This window comes from Micropterus salmoides, unplaced genomic scaffold (genome assembly GCF_014851395.1).
Source record: "Micropterus salmoides isolate LMB-PRFRI ecotype aquatic unplaced genomic scaffold, ASM1485139v1 Ms_hic_scaffold_5, whole genome shotgun sequence".
NCBI classification, from domain to species: Eukaryota; Metazoa; Chordata; class Actinopteri; order Centrarchiformes; family Centrarchidae; genus Micropterus; species Micropterus salmoides.
Window position 1 is genome coordinate 24346774 of NW_024044237.1, and position 17938 is coordinate 24364711.

Below are 17938 nucleotides of genomic sequence, written 5' to 3' on the forward strand. Positions count from 1 at the left end.
TAAATCTGAGCAACCTGAATTTATTGTTTATTTATTTTTTTATTCTTAAACTTAAAGTTTTGGATTTAAAATTGTGAACATTGACTATATATACGATATTCAAATTGAGCTTTAGGAACTGCAAATAAAGAAATTACATATTTTAATTTCAAATAGGTGAATTCAGAACAAATACATTCAGATACATTATTTCCAAAGTAAAATATTTCAATTCTATGTATTGAGCGGTGTTTAAATTCCAATATTTGGTATTCGGTGGCTTTTAAAATTTGAATATGTATGCCCTTTATTTGCTTCCATAGTAAATAAGACAAATGTAATTTGATTGAACTTTAAAAAATAATTTTAGAAAACATGCAAATAGCTAGAGCACATATTAAATTCATTCATCTTATTTTCATCTTATTTATGGCAATGCGGCGGTAGTTAACTGCAGGCTGTTACTGTATAGATCTCTGCAATGACAAATATAATGTCCCACTATTATGCATTGAAAACATGGTGACCACAAAAATGAATTCAACTAAAAAGAGGTACCACATACTCTTGCAAGTATATTTGAGCTACTGTATTCATTGAAACTCTGAACGTCACAGATAACAATGAGTTTCCTCTCTGCAGGTGTGAATCATGACAGGGAGAGCCCTGTGGTTACAGGGGATGAAAGTAGTGAATGTGATTGGCTATGATTGTCACAGCCTCTAACGCACCTACCTATAATGTATGGTAATGTATTCTTTCTGATCTTACCCGTGCCCAAGTGTGCCACAGGTACGCTAATGGAGCCTGGCCACGAAAATTACCAAGAGCATGCTTGGCACGCTTCCAACACACTAAGCGGGGCGCACTTGGCTGTGAGTTCCCTCTGCTGAAAATATGTCCCCGCACACGAGTTTCATCCATAGAAGTATAACACTGTAATGTTCATACATTTTCACCATCAGTCAGTTTCAGGGAAATGTGTGCATGTTCAACACAAATTCTGTTCTCATTTCAATGACATCTAATGTGTATAAGCAAGAGAAAGTGTATGCAAAAGAATGCATGTGTGGGTGGTGGCTTCTATTAGTCTGTGTGTACTTTGAAAGAACAGTAAAGATGACATATATAAAATATATACTCACCATGAAGAGGATGCGGAAGTTGGCCAGTTCTCCGAAGAAATCCTCCACACTGACTGAGTGGGGGTCAAAGGCAAAATAGCTGCCAATGCTCTCGTAGAGCTTTTGCATGTTCTTGTGCATCGTGGACAGTTTTTCATACTGCTCGCGGGCATGCTTGCAGAAGCCGTGAGGACAGAGTCAAGGGAAAAGGAGATAAACATGTCTCAAATACAGACAAAACACACTTAAAGTCTACTGCAATCAGCAATATGACACCTCACAAATATGTTCAATTGTGAAAACACAAGCCATTTTGAGAAATGATCACTTCGCAGGCTTTATAGTATTCAAAAAGCCCACCTATGTCAAGGTCAGAAAAACAAAACCCTGGATAAAGAAGGGTCAGAGACAATCTAATGTGCCATTACAATAACCTCTCCAACTCACTTTGGAGTCAATGCCATGGTGAGCTAATAGCTGCAGCCCTGGAGTAATGGAAAGGTGTTTTGTAGTCAGCAGCATGACACAGATGGTTGCTGGAAAAGCTGATTGCAGTCATTGTTCTATTGTTTCTCCAAACAACAGTGGGGTCAGGTTGTTTTGAACCTCACAGCTCACGTCGCACTGTGTAATTTACTGAACAGGCAGAGCACTTTTCTGCTGGTGAATGGCTATTGACAGGCGGCATCAGTTAAGCATTATCACAGCAGCCACTGACCTCATGGAGACTGTGCTTGAACACTTGGGCTCACACACCCTGCGTGGGATGAGGATGATACAACTTCACACAACACACACATACTGCATACACCAACATGTACATGCATGCATGTACCGCAAACACAGAAAAAAACAAAAAACCCACCACACTGTATCAATTCCACCAGTACTGGTTTCAATGCATCAGCAATGGTATCCAACACCTGCAGTGTCTTTAATCATTTTCATCTTTCTTATTTTTAAACAAATCTGAAAACAAATCTGTTTGTATTTTTATAGCCCTGGCTGTCAGTTATTGTTTATGATAGCGCTGTACAGTACTTCCAAGTAGTTAGTGAGATTTCATGGCAACAGAGCAACAAACATGGGCAGTCAGGTGATCAAAAAGGTAAAAAACAAGCAAGAGGTTTTGCCTCATTACCACTACCACTTTATTTTAGGTAAAACAAAAGGGAGCATCCCAGTAATGTTTCTAATAAGTCTTTATTGTACAGAAAAAACGTGAGTGTGCATATATATGTGCCATTGGCCCTTGTTTTCTCTTACAAAGAAGTTTGACTAACCTATGGGTTTGTCATTGCTATACTATGTTTCGAGATTTGATCAAGTGATTTGGTGAGTACAATGCTATCATTGCAGATAAAACTGATGGCCAGAGCAAACAAATTAAATAAATAAATAAAACCCAAAATGTACTAAAACATAGTTTTCATAAGGTTTTTGTGTCACTATCTGTGTTTTGGACAGCCTGCCACCACAAATCAGTTTTTTTGGTATATCCAGATTGATTTCAGAAAGTCTGGACAGCAAAAGAAAAAAACACATGGAATGCAAATCGATTTTTGCAAATCCAGACCCCTGGCTGCTCAAATCGGATTTCAAAGTGTCTTTTGAGTCACTGACACTTTGACTGGAGGCTTCTGTAAAGGCAAACCTAGAAGTTGGAAAGTTGTGTCACCAGCATACATACATAGTTACTGATTCCTACATTGTTACAGCAGCAGCCCAACCAGATAGGTTGGTAATGTCTGGAAACACACATCCGATCTGATCACTTTCAAATAAAAGTACACACAGTCTGTCTTGAGAAATATATCTTAATTTATCATAAATATATTGACACAGTTACTGTCAAGCAATGAAGAGAAGCAAGGCAGCCACTTCTGTGTCACGGGTACAGTTATAGGCAATTAGTGCTCATATGCAGGCGCCTTGGCAACATACACAGGCTGGCGGTACAGCATGTGGCCTGTGATTGTCAGGGCTCAACAGTTATCAAGATATTGTTCTTTCTGAGCAATCTGTCACTATGATGTGAAAGCCACTATTTTTCTACAATGCCATTTATCTGTTTGTTTGTTCTGTCATCTTGGAAGACATCCATGTTGAGGTCCATGGATTGTTCTGTGTCCCCAGGCAAGTTATTAACTCACACTTTTTGGGATATAAATAAAACATTCACATGTGACTGTATGTGTGTGATGTGTTTGTGCTCACACAGTACATGTTTTCACATGTAAGCATGCATGTGTGGAAATGCCTTTGTGTAGCTCAGAGAGAATAAAAGCACTGACAGGGTAGGCTGGTAGGATTACCTCCTTGCAAGCTAGTTTTTACCGAAACAGCGATGGTACAGTCCAGGTTAGCAGCAAGTCCACATGGGCCTGGTGGATGGACTCATCTTTCTGTCTTTCCTCTTCCCTGTCTCTATCTCCTTGTCTGCCTGGACCTGATTTATCCCCCCTTGCTTCTGCCAGACTGCCTTTATCTCTTCTTTTGTCCACCTCCCCCTCACTCCACTTGTGTGTGAAAACTCAGGGGCCTGACGGGTAAATGTAAAAGTAAAACTTTGCCAAAGAAAGATATCTTTTCAAAATCCATCTGACATAGTTGTACTGTATTGGAGTTGTATTTATTCGGTAAAGTCTTAAAACAATCCTTGTAAAGAAAAATCCCTTTCTAAGGAAAAATCTAACATGAATAACGCCATATGGTGCACATTTAATAGTGAAACTGAACCTCAATGCTTCACTCAAAAATACTACTGCAGTCAGTTTCAAGTGCTACACTGAGCTTTATTTTAAATGTCTCAACAATGCCTAATTGGTCAAAATGAAAAATTGACTCCAAAGGATGAAATGATAATTGTAAAAAAAAAACAAAAAAAAAAAACATGGAAAGCATGAATATTTATAATGCTAAACTGAAAACAAGGATCAGCAACAGGTTCATGCCAAAAGGCAAGTCAAATATTAATGTGTCAATTTAGCAGCAATGGACATGCTGGTAGTAGTCTGGCATGGAAATGGTTATTAACAGTATTTAGATAAAATATTCATTCCACTCTACAGCACTAGAGTCCACAGTGCTTTTAGCTCAGGAAATGTTCAGGCCACCATTGTTGCCTCCCTTGTCGAATGGTAGTTAAAAATCATTGAGGCAGTGGTTACTTTTGGTGCTTGTTGTGGCTTGTGGCTCTCTGCATTTCGTTTTCTCTCCTTCTCCTCTCTCTCTCTCTCTCTCTCTCACACTCACACACACACACACACACACACACACACACACACACACACACACACACGTATGCACATGCACAGTGGTAGATGTATCCCGACGGGGACTGGACTGAGGCTGGCTGGGCTTTTGCTCCTTGTATTTCCACATCAAAGACATGTCATATTGATGGAGCCTGACGCACACTATCCTGCAGCCGCACAACCGGTATGGTAGAGGCTTCATCAAACACACATACTGACACAGAATGAACAGGCATGCACGCACGCATACACACACGTGCACACACACACACAACCATTTTTTTGTCTCTGTCAGTTTGTCCATTACTCTTTTCTTTCCCTTGGTTTCTCACAGTCATTGTAGCCTTCATTGTCTCTCCTTCTCCAAAGATAAAGCTTTTTCTATTTCTTCCTGTCTACCACTGTCTCTTTCAAACACATTCCCTTTATAATTCTCTTTCTACATTTCCCCCTTGATATTCTCTCCATTAAAATCTCTCACTCAAAGAAGAACTCCCTTCTTTCTCTCCTACTCAGAGTGAACTTTCAGAAGTGTGCTGTCTGAGCCGTGTCTGCTGTTCACGTCACTTGGGCTTGAAGTAGAGAAGGGAGCAGAGGCGATGGGTCTCAAGGTAAAGCATCATGCAGCCTTTGGTTGCCCCATCTCTGTTTGTCAGTCTCTGCTCTCCTCTCCTAGCAGTCCTCAGAGAAATGCTACCGCCTGCACTTCCTGTGCACTGAACCTCACCAACGCAGAGTAAGACAATTGCTCCAGGGCTGGAGGGCTCAATGTTGCAAATGTGGACGCTAACAAAATATCTGTGGAGTGCTTACTGGATTTTATTCTAATGGTCAAATTAGAACATTTCATTTTGCAAATACAGGCATCTCTGTGCCTTGTCTTTGTTGGATTTCTTCATAGCCTTGGAATTACTGTTTTTAACGACTGAAAACTGAAGCCAGCTCCACTGGACAATAAACAAGTATAGTTCAAAAAGGGCTTGCAAAAGAGCAGAAAGTCACTAAATATATCACACTAAGGTTAGGCGTACACAACATCAGTTTCTGACACAGTCATATCTGACAGTGTTGATTTACAAAGACAATGTCAGATGTCAAATGAGATGTCAATGGCAGTGCTCTGCTAGTTTATGTTTTTATAATTCTCTCCCTCAAATCTCCTGTTGTTGCCACCCTGTCCTTGTGAAAATACAGATTTAGTTCTTTGTCCGGCCAGTGTCCTCATAACTGTGTTTAATCAGTCACTTTTTATCTGTGTGTTTGATGTGCCAGAAAGGGTACATTTAACATCAGTAAGCTGTGATTAAGGGCGCCCATTATTAACACCACAAAGTGACATCAAAATCATATCCAAGTCAGACTTATCCTAGATCCTAGAAAAAAAAAAAAAAGACTCCATTAAATTTTAGATAAATCACAATAAAGGAGAGGAGAAAATCCATTTATGAGCCAAAAGAAAGTTAAAACAGTTTTCACAATGGCCACCACATGAGGAAGACAATAAATTACCTGGTTTGTTTACCTGTGTGCATGAGAGAGTTATTAAAGTGCTGCATAAAACCCTACAGCAGGGGCCCAAAAAGCCTCCCTTATAAATCTCCTGTAACCTAGTTGCATTAATGTTTATTTAATGCTTTTTCTATGTGCTTGCTGGCCCCTCCATCCAAGGCCCCACACTAAGCCTGCTTTCCTCCAAGCCCCACCATCCCTGCTCCCTTTATCCCCACACCTACTGCCAACAGCCCCTGTGGGCCAAATTACACCAAAGCTGCCCACTGACTGGACACAACCCATCATGTTGAGAGTGAGAGCGGGATGAGAGAGGGATGAAGGAATGTAGTGCACTGGTAGGGCAGAAGGGGGGAGGGAGAGGCAGAGTGAGCGAGAACACAGAATACTAAATGTAAAAAGTAATTCTAGCTACTCAAATTTATGTATGAATGCAATAACTCTTGTGTTTTTTTATTATAAATCTAAAATTCTTTGTGTTTGCTGCCTGATTCTTTTATTTAAAAAGTTTATACTTCTGATAGCATCGCTCTGCTCAACTTTATACAGAAAGAGTGAAAAAGGAGAATAAGTGAGAGAAAGACGAAAGCTTCATTAATACTGTGTTGTTAACTCTGCAATGCAATTTTCCCCCTCCCTTTATCCAAGAACTGACATTATAGTATTCCTCCCCACACTATATGCCAGGCTTCTAAGGCTTCTAAGTGCAGGACCATGGATCGTTCTGTTAGTGTGTGTTGATACAAGCAGAGGGATGTCTGCAGGGCGAGCAGGCCAGAGGCTGACAGTGTCCTGAGTTAGGCCACGGCACAGACGCTGGGGCTTTCTAAAGGGAATTAGCAGAGCAGCCAGTTCCGGGAAATTGGGATGTGACCTGGTGCTGAGGGAGGTGTGTGAGAGGTTAGTGAAGAGAGGGAGGCAGGGAGGAGGAGGTTGCCAAAATTTTAAGTACTAGGCAGTAAGTATACTGTATGTTTAAAGGGATAGATTACAGTCACATATCTGAATGTACTTAATGTACTGTAGAATCTATGTGCTCTGATTTCATTTCAGAGAAGAAGAAGAAGAGGAAATGTACAGATACATATCTTTAAATGTAAATGCTCTGTATTTGTATAGTACTTTTCGACCACTCAAAGCGCTTTTACACTACATCTGCATTTACCATTCACACACATTCATACACTGAGCCTAAGTGCTCAAACAGAAACTAACATTCACACACTGGTGGAACAGCCACCAGAGGCAATTTGGGGTTCAGTATCTTGCCCAAGGACAGTTCGACATGTAGCCTGGAGGAGCCAGGGATTGAACTGCCGACCTTCCGATTAACGGGCAACCCACGCTACCTCCTAAACCACAGTTAAACAACACAGTATGTCCAGATGTACTGATATTGTATTTTATGCACAACCACAGTAACTCAGCCCAATGGAATTTTGTATATTATTAATAATAGTTCTGATCTGAGTGAAATAGAAGTCTACAACCATGCAAGCAGTTATAACTCACCAACAAGTGCTTTAGCAAGCCAACATGCTTACAGTGAAAATGTTAATAAGCTGATGTTTAGCACATGCTATTTATAAGAATGCTCACTATCTTTGACATTACAAAATATCAAGGCAGTTCACCCAATAGTCACTCCAACTCCAAATTGTCAACCTTACAGTGGAGCTCAAGGAAAAGTCAGGGAATCACCAAAAGTCATTACAATGCACCATCTGGGAACCATGGATGTTTGAACCAAATGCTATTTCCATCCTTCCAATATTTGCTGAGACATTTCACTCTAGATCGAAGTGGTGGACAGACTTACTGACCGACAGACTGGCCAGCATTGTCATTCCAAGAGTCCTGCTGCGACCGTTGCTAATAAAAACACTGCAGGGTTGCCCCTTACAGCAGCAAAAGCTGTCTAGTGTCTTTGAGCAAGACAGCTAACATGCAATTTGCTAACTGTTTGTACGACACTCAAATGACCTAACACTTCTATAAAAAAATCCAAAAATAAATAAAAAGAACAAGGTTGTGTTTTAGGACCCTACAATCTCAGCTCATGTGGAATGGGAGTTTGTTGTGCACAAGAACAAAGAAGTCAGGCTCATTTCACATGGTGAAAATAATTAAATCTGCACCAAACTGAATGCCTTAGTGAAACAATACCCTCTGATAATTGCTGGACATTGTCCAAAGTAATCAAAACAACACCTTGGATGAAAATCAACGGTGTGCCATTGAGAAACTCTATCCTGTTGATCCGTCTTTGCCACTGCACACATGCAGATAGACCCCCCCCCACACACACACACACACACACGCACACTGTACCCTCTTCTCTCTGTTGGATTACAGAACGTGCCAACAGGGTGGTGATTATCCACCGCCATCTCCCTCCCCTTTACAAAATGTAATTAATGTAATACTTCAGTGTGCTGCTACACTGATCAGACTCTACCTTAACCTCTTAACCTTCAGTGTTCTCATTGTCTCCCCAAAAACCTAAAATGCTTCTTTAAGTAAATTTGCTGTCAAAATATTTAAGAATTCTTTCCAATGTGTAACTACATATGTGCATATTATTTATCTATCTTGTTGTGCAAATATATTTGCATGATTACTATATAAAGTGTACAGTATTTCAATGGAAAACATATATAACACATATATCTACATTTAATAACTGTGGGGGATGTATTTTTCACACATCAGAGGTTCAGTGAATTATATTACCATTTTGACACAAGGGTCATAACCTCTCCTCTCTCTACACTCCTCTCCCATCATCTCCCCTACAGCTCCTACCTCCTTTTTCTCTTGAAATTAAAAGCCGGATTTGATGTCAATTTTACTGTCAATTTATTCTGCCTGTCTATGCCTAAAATATTTATACCTGTAGAGAGGAAGGTTGCTTCTGCTTAAACATTCAAAGCTCTTCACTACAGCACCCAGCTGGTGGAACAACTCAATGAGGGGGGATACTGGTGGATGTAATGACTACATCTGATAAAGGAAAAGAGAGTATATAAATTAGATATGAGGGGATTAGGTCCATGGGAATGACCTGTTGAATCATAGATAGGCTATTAAAAAAGGGGAGAGAGCGCAGGAAAAAAATAATTTGTTGTCCACTATAATGGTGCCGGTGTGTGAGTGTATGTGAACACTATTATGTTTATTGACAAACACACACGCAGGCACACACAATTTTTTATCTTTGATAACCTTTTATGGCTGTTGTCATCCTTTCATCCTCATCCAAAGCAATCTCATGTCACATCGATGCCCGGGGCCTGTGTGTAATTTTCACAGAGTGGAAACATGACAATGCAAATCCGCTGTGTTTACAATGTTCATACTTGTCAAATTGTAAAAGGTCAAGTCCCTCGCTTTCCCTGACTCTGATTTAATCGGTAAACATCAATCCCTACCTCTACATTACAATGGCTCATGAGATGCCCCTTGAAGAGACAAGTATGTGCAAGAGCACGGGTGTCGCACATGTCATTTACACAAGTAAGCCTGTAAACAATATTACACAGCTTAGCGTCGACAGAAAACCCAATTGGACAGTTTTTATTCAGTGTAAAATGTAGATAAGTGCATGTTTCAATATGTATTATTCAGAAAAACACCCACGAGTAATCTTTGAGATGCCAGTGATACCCAGTGTTGCACATTCATTGATTTGGTCGTGAATTAATCCAACCACCACCTTCTTTCCCTCGGGGAAAACAGAGCTGGTTGAATCTGGTAGGTAAATGATCTATTCCTCACAATTACACATGCTTTCAGGTTAGATGCAATAACTGTACACCTTTGAATACTGAAATAGCATACGATGTTGCTTTATCAACACAGCACGCTATAGCGGCAAACGCAGTCGCTGCCATTGATGCTGCACTGTGTCTCATTTACATTGGCCCAGTTTCTGACCCAGCTCGCCTTATTCACTATGCTCCTAGCTTCCTACTGGGGAGGAAAGCCAGCTATTTCCTTGTAGTATGATCAATGTCTGGCTTTGCTACAGAGGGCGTACAAAGAATGTGTGAGACACACGTTATAGACTTGTTTCTCTGCACATGCCATGTCTACGTAGTTCTATGCCACAATGACAGTGATGAATCACAATTGCTGGTCTGCACTTTTTGTTTCGTGCTCTGTCTCTGTCTCTGTCTCTTTATCTGCTTCTAACAAGCCTTTTGCAAATTCACTCTCAAACAGGAGACACCCACTCATTGTCCAGCCTGTTTTCATCATAGCATAACTACTGTTGAGCATTATCTGCAGATTTGGTGTTCATCATCAATCTGGAGATATTATCTGTGTCAATTTGAGTTTTTATCATTTGTCAGATCAGACTACATAGTTTCAGTTCAGGCCAAGTCTTATGGAGCGCAGGGCATAGACAGCATGGGGGCCCTTTCAATGTATAAAACACACAGAAACATGGCATCAACCTGCTGCTGTGTTTGTAAAGGCAGAAATCATCTGGAGCTGCTGTGTCTCCATTGACTCACGAATATGCAGCTACTCCCACTTATATTCACTAGTCATTAAAATGTAGTGAAAAGAGAAGCACTACACATCAAATCTTAAAATAACACTTGCAAGAACAGTTTTCCATTGCCTGTCTCTGAATTTGGTTTGGTTTGAAGAGAAGCAACACAATGCGCATGACAGCTTAAACTGCAAATTATCACACAAAATACTTGTTTGTGACTGACAAATCACAATTGCCTTAATTACCGTGATGTGGTAAAATCATTCTATACAATCTTCTACTCCCAGCACCCTTTTAACAAATGTCGTGGAGTATTTGAAAAGTGCTGTCTGACCCAGGTGTGCTTACAGCACCTCCAGATAACATCTCCGTGTGATCACGGTGCATAAAGCTGAAAATGGGACCTCTTAGGTGGCCACTTAATGCATGCTTTCTGAATAGACCGGTAATCAAGCCGGGCAGTGTAGTTTGCAAATGGACATCATGTTGGGTTGCCTTTCATGTATGCCTCCAGACTGCTGGGAGATCTTTTAAATGTCAGTGGAATCTCCTGATTTCTTGCTGGACTGTTTCAATCTTCTGCACTGCACAATAAAGAGAACGTGGACTACAGTTGAATTCTTGATCTTATGTAAATTATATTGATGTACTGTAAATAACTCAATAAAATCAAGCATTGTTCTGTTCTAATATGGGTAAGAGAGTAAGGGTTGGCTCCTGGATATGGAGAATTATTTCCTCTAGCCACAACAATGACTCATTTATTTAAATCATTTGGATATGTGAGTGTATGTGTGTGAAAAAGCTAGAAATCTCAACCCAGCGAGGTCCATCAGTTTGTGCACATATTAAAAATGTTCAAATAAAATGAAAATCAATGTCTTAATTATTCCACTTATTTATTCAAAATATGATAATCTACCTTTCCATCAAAGGTGAGGCCGTTTGGGGCAACAGCTCATATTTATTGATATTGATAGCTTTCAATTGCTTACTAAACACAGGAGCAAAGAAGATGGTTGCTTTTTTAGTTTTTTAATCATGCTTCAGTGCCAAAAGGTTGAGAGTGGAATAAATTTCAGAGTGCAACTAGTCAACACTTGGTCAAATTTGTTTGCAGATAAAGAAAGAAGGGTGGCGAGAGTGATAAAAGACGGGTTAGGAAAGAAAGACTGAGAGAGAGATACAGAGAAAGAGAAAGAGAGGCTGTATATTGATCAGATTCCTTCAGTAAGACCACTGGTCCAGCAGCTAGCGTGACAGAGTACAGCTCCATTCAATAGCCTTATCATTACCACAGCACAAACCCATTCAGCAGGTCAGCCTATTTGGCCCCTGGTTCTGTGTGTGTGTGTGTGTGTGTGTGTGTGTGTGTGTGTGTGTGTGTGTGTGTGTGTGTTGATGAGTGCATGGTGAGGAAAAATAAATAGGGGTAAATTTCGATTCTTTAAGCCAATGAATCCCATTATAAGACCACTTACAGCACATTTCTTTGTTCAGAACACTTTCCGCCTAATGAAGTGTCCTAAGAGTAGAGTTAGAAGTAAAAAGAAGACGCTATCCACAAAAGAGTGTTGTAAAGTGCAGGTGAAGTTACTGGTGAACAAAACCACTTTCAAAGTCAGAAGATGGTGGATGTTGCTGAACAAAGTTTGCTTTGTAATCCTAAACCTGAGGCCTCGAAAGAACTTTGCATATTGTACTATAATCATAACTATAATTTCCTATAGCTGTACCAAAGTACTCTGTGATTGCAACCAACTTCCACAACTGGCAGACAAACACAGCATGGAGAAATTAAGCCTAATGCTGAATGAAGCAATTAGGTTTAAATTGTGTTGCTTTAAATACAAAAGGGCAACCTTCTTTATTACAGTACAGTCAGACATGAGTGGCAGAAGTAACTGTCAAAGACAGGGCGCAAGAGAATCAGAGATGCAGACTGAGGAGAAAGGAATAATGGAGCTGTCTCCACTGGCAACGCAGAGGCACAGACTATTTTTAGCAAATTAATTTAAGGCTCTAAATAATTAACTGATAATTATCTGGCAATCAAGAGTAAGATAAAATGATCTCCCCAAGAGTTTTTTTGTCATGTGGCTCAGCAGGCAGATTGAGGAGCTTTGTGTGACTCGCCACTCAAAAAAACTGCTGGGTGTCATGTTGCAGAAAAAGAGAGCGGGGGGGGGGGGGGGGGGGGAATACAGTAAGATGTACTTGTTAGACGGCAAGGGGATTTGCCAATAATTACTGCCTAATGAATGACAGAAAACTGGCACGTACAATCCATTTGTTTGTGGACTTGCAGATGTATGTAGCAGCTGTCTTCCATGTTTGTCACACATGTTTATGTGCACACACATGCATGAAGCTGTACATATAAAGTCATGGGAGGTACAATCTCCACACCTGACCCTGACAGGATTCCCTTTAAAGAGAGAAGACGAAGGGGGAGAGAGCACTGACAAGCATTTGATGAACTGCCTCTGGCTATGTGTGTGTGCGTGTGTGTCCGTCCTCCAACTTGTAAAAATAAAAGTACCTCCATTGCCAGTTCATCTCCTCTCTTACAAAGTCTTTCCTCTCCCTTCTTGTCTTCATCTCTCTGACCCTCTAATGTTTCACTTCTGCACTCCCCATCCCTTTACTTCCTCAGTCCTCCAAGAACTGACCAGCGTCCAATGTCAAATTTATTATGCAAAATCTGTCAATCCAGCTTTTTTTCTTGGTCACCTGTATTTTTTTGGCAGCTTCCTAAACTCTTACTTTCATGGTGCGTATGTAATTGCAAATCACAGGACCTGTTGAGTGGTGTTGCGAGGAGACAAATGGGAAAAAATGCATGTAACTGGGCATTGCCCACCTAAAAAAACAAAATGTTTGTGTGTATTCATTTGCTGGAAGAAAATTGAATTTTTTGTGTGACGAGTATAGTCATGTTTATAATGGAGGATATGAGGACATATGTTTGCATACTGTGTCCTTTTTGGGGTTTTGGTATTATGGAGAGGGCACAATTAGCTTGACGGTGTGACGTGCTTTGAGAGCTAAGGCTGACAGGCCTACCTAGCCTCCCCACTGCGCAACCTTTTATAAAATCAATGCCACCATTAAACACAACTCTCCCCTGTGGAGCTGGGCCCTGTTACAGCCTCCTTCTCCTTCTAGTGTGGGGAGGAAAACACAGACAAACAGATAAATTAGAGCCTCCAGCCTGTCTACTATTGTGAAGTGACAACAGTACTGTCAGTAATAAAAAAAAAAAGCAATTGTTGTTGAAACAAGAACCCCTGCATTTAAACTTCACTTTTTTAGCCAATTATATTTTCTTTTCTCTACTGAACCATAGCTCTATCTGTGAAAATCACTGTTATTGGCTTGATTGGTTGTCGATGGGTGACATAGCAGAAAGGTTTTGGAGGCTTTGCACACATCCAAGAACAGGATGTTAACAGTGAGTGGACCACTAAAGAAAACATTTGCTCACATTATCTCTGCTCAGATGCACAAATTGTACGCCCTGGAAAATACTGCAAGAAATAAATATTGTGCAAATATGTACGGGAAAAAAAAAAGAATGTGAGGAAGCACTATAGAAATGAGAAGAAAAGCATGTAGTTAGTAGAGTAAATAAACTTGTCTTGTCTTTTTTCTTGCACCTAAAGGGAGGAGCTTTCAGAGATGGTCCTAGAGAGGCACTGGCTTTGGGTAGTTGCAAACAGTTGACAGTGATAGTGATAGTGTTAGTGAAAAAGCCAAGCATCAATGCCTGAACTCATTTTCACAGAATCTGTATGAAGACAGGTATAGGAAACACACTACAGCACTACAGTTATGTTGCTTGGCTGTGTTACCTGCTACAACTGCTCCATATCATCATCATCACTGCACTCATTTGGCAGTCTGTTGCTCTAATTTGCATCAGATTACATGCCTACAGAGGCAAACTCTCCTTAATGGGTAGCATCGTACTCTGCAGGTGGCAGGGGGAGAAAACGTGAGTTGGGGACACAAAAATTATCTGCCTCCTCAAATACTCATTTGTCATTGGCAGACTGCTGCTCTGATGACATCCATTTGTGCTCTGAGATATCATTTCCAACCGCTCAATCTCTCCTCATTAACATTAACTGCACCATTCCACAATGTGGACACATTAACCCAGTTTTTTTTTCTTAATTATCAAATGCAGACTTTTTTTATTCTTGGCAGGCCGTCACCTGAAACACTGGAGAGTTGATAGGTCACTATGCTACCTCTTCAATATAATGCAATCTTCTGTAGTCATGCATACTATATCTGCATTGTAGTTGTCACTTACAGTATTGTGTGTGAGTTATGATGTGTGTTTGGTAGGTGTTTTTAACTGACTAAATGGCAGTCCACCTCTTATTGATGCGGGCAGGGGTGGGTTGTGGGTTTATGGTGGTATAGAGCAGGAGAACAATCTATATCAGTCATTAAAATGCAAATGAGTTTACCAAGTCTAGCTTTGATGCTGCACTAACAACAAGCACTGGGGAACAATCATGAATCAAACTTGTGTAGCGACCTATTGAATGCACGCCGACGCTATGTAATGAAACAAGAGCTGAAATAAGAGCAGTTTCGACAGTCAATACAAAATCCTGTCATTATCTGGGAACGTGCAACAGAGAATTAAGCAGCAAGAGATCATGCTGGCACAATTCCAAAGCTGCATTTCAAAGGAAACCTAGATTCCATGCCCTAAATTAAAAACTATTACAAGTGAGACAGATAGGAAATGCTAGTGCACCGTAAATAAACATGGCTGAAAGCACAGCACCTGTTTATGCATTGTAATCCAGTGGTGTGTCTAACTGTTTTGGCTTGTGTGAAAAATTAAACAGAGTCTACTTGTGACCCCTCATCACAGGTTACATTTGTATACGAGCTGCTCACAGCTCATCTAAAGAGTAAGTTTAGCTTCTCGGATTGTTTGACTTGCTAATTTATGAAAAACAAAAAAGGTGAAACTATCTAGCATTTCTGAGGAAAACAAAAGTGCAGCACAAATATGCTTGTGTCCAGTATCAAATTGAAACATCTCATGATCGCTCGGATTTATCTTGCAACCAACTGTGAGGTCCTGATCCCTTAGGGAACCACTGCTAGCTAGTTTTGAATACCAGAATATACATTTAGTTTGTAAATGAAAATGCATTAGCAACCTCAATAAACCAAATCTGTTTCATCATAACTTAAAAAAGACACGCCAATCTACTTTTGCTCATCATCTCTCAGTGCTACAGCAAAACTCTGAAGGGCATCAAGTGTATCTACTATAAAATGCCATTAAGATGGACAGAAAAAAAAGTCTGACAAAAAATACCTTAATTCATCTCTCATTAAGCACCTAATTGACTGTGACGTCTGACTTCCCTTATTGGCTGGTGATCAGTGAACATGTGGATAACTGTCGAGCAACACACAAATAAAATCCAGATCAGCACATAAAAGTAAAGGAAGGTTTGGTTCCTCCCTCTACAAGGGGTCAATTTGAGTGTTTAGATGAGACAGCAGTCACATCAGCAGAAAATAAGGAATAAAAGTCATAACAAATATTCTAAAGTGTTGAATGGAGTAGAGGCATTGTATACTTTTTGGTAGAGGATGGTTAAGTACTTTAGCCAATAAGTTAATCTGTAAGCCTGCCTGCCTGCCCTTCTGCAACTATGTGCTCATGCTTTTAGTTTGGCATTTATTTACTTTTTAGTCCAGACGCATAACATCTTATAGTCACTTTTTAATAACAACCCTAAATATCAGATGGCACAAGGGAAGCACCATAAAACATAAGCATAGCAATGTTAACCTCTAAGAATTCATGTGGGAATGTGGGAAAGAAATGAAGGACTCCAAAAATCTAATGGAAGCCCTGAGAGTCTGCGTGGCAACACAAAGCCATTGGGGCTCTGTTCAGAATATCCACTCACTCATACAATCTCTTCCTCTTGGAATCCTGAAAAGAGTTAGCAACCTACTTTCGAGCTTAGCCAATCTGAGAGGAAAGGATAAAGAGAAGAAAGGATGTGGGTAACACAAGAGAGTGAGGACAAGGATGTAATAGATGGGTGAGGGACACAGAGGAAGTAAGTGAGGGAGAGAATGGGGGGGGGGCTCATCTTTTGCAAATCGTATCATCTCTGTGAAAGGGGACAGAAAGATAGAGTTGAGCATTATTACTAATCCCCAATCCACACCTTGAAAAGAAGTCTAACTTTCATTTGCCTCTTACAAGCTCCCTCTTGTTATCTCCAGGGATAACAAAAGCACTCAATGAACAGATTACATAGTGTATTTACTGTCCTACAGTATGTAGTAAATCTCCAGTACAGAATCTACTTCCTTGATGGTACTGAACTCAATTTCAGTTATTTCATTAATGTTGTAACAGCTTTGAAAAAAACAACAACTTACATTATTTCATATAAAGTCACGGCAATCAGTAAACTGTGAAATTAAAACTAATCTCAGAAAGGATTATTATCTCTGATCAGCCTTGCATCAGGGAGAATACTTGATACTGCTCTGTTTCAGATCAAATCTAATAAGCTTAAAGGTAAGTCTAGGGCTTAGTATTCATTTGTGGATAGAGAAGCCCATTTTGTACATAGTTCACTTGTAATATGATAAGGAGATATTGCTGGGGGATTAGGTTATCTCCCAGGAGATCTATTAGTGGATAAATCCTACTGGCTGTCTTATGAATCATTACTTGCTGGTTACAATCTGATGTGCACATGCTCTCCCTCAACTACCATCACACTGACCAAACACACATGCACCCACACGTACATGCGCTATTATTTAAAGTATTACGCCTGACAGCAGTTGGATGCATCTCCAAGACATAACTTAACAATGGAAACCCAACATACAGTGCCAAAGTCAGCCACTGAAGGACTCTGTAGGGTGTCATTCAGCTTCAGTGAAAAGAGCAGAGATGGGAATCAGTGGATTGCCAACCTGTGTCCAAAGCACAGCAGGGCATATCGATAGTCCTGTGTGGGAAGGTAGGGGACAGACTCTGCACCGGCTGTAAATCCTGCGATACTGGCTAAAGTGACATTAAATAACACGAGGACTAATCTTCTTCATGGGGAATACAGTTTCAGTTAAACTGGCTCCAGCAGAGTGCTTTTTGGCTATTAGCACAATAACCAAAATGGAGGGCTTTTAACATGATGGAAATGGAGAAGCAATCAGTGGAATAATTCTGTGAAGAATGCCACAAAGTCTAAAGCCATTATTAACACATTGGTATCACAAGGCAGGCCCTATCATTACACATTCAGGTCAGGCAACATCCTGTATTACAGTCACGACTGTGGTATTTAGCAGGGAGGGAAAAAAAGACAACAAACTGAACAGTGTTCCTCGACAGGGCCTAAGGGTTGGACGGGTGAAATTCAATCCCCCTTTTTCTACCTGTTAGAAATCTATTAGAGGCCAATAAGGATGTTGAAGGGAGAAGGTTTGAGATATTTCAGGTCAGCCTTGGAGGTTAATTGTTGAGTCGTCTGTCTGGTCAGTGAGGGGAT

General features: G+C 40.3%; 1 protein-coding gene across 1 annotated transcript in view; it reads right to left on the bottom strand.

Moving 5' to 3' along the window:
* The window catches only part of diaph2 (diaphanous-related formin 2), a 434333-nt gene that overhangs the window by 77739 nt on the left and 338656 nt on the right, over positions 1-17938 (bottom strand). Inside the window, exon 25 of the mRNA XM_038699417.1 lies at positions 1125-1289. Coding sequence (XP_038555345.1) covers positions 1125-1289 — 165 coding nt within the window. The remainder of the gene's footprint in view (positions 1-1124; positions 1290-17938) is intronic.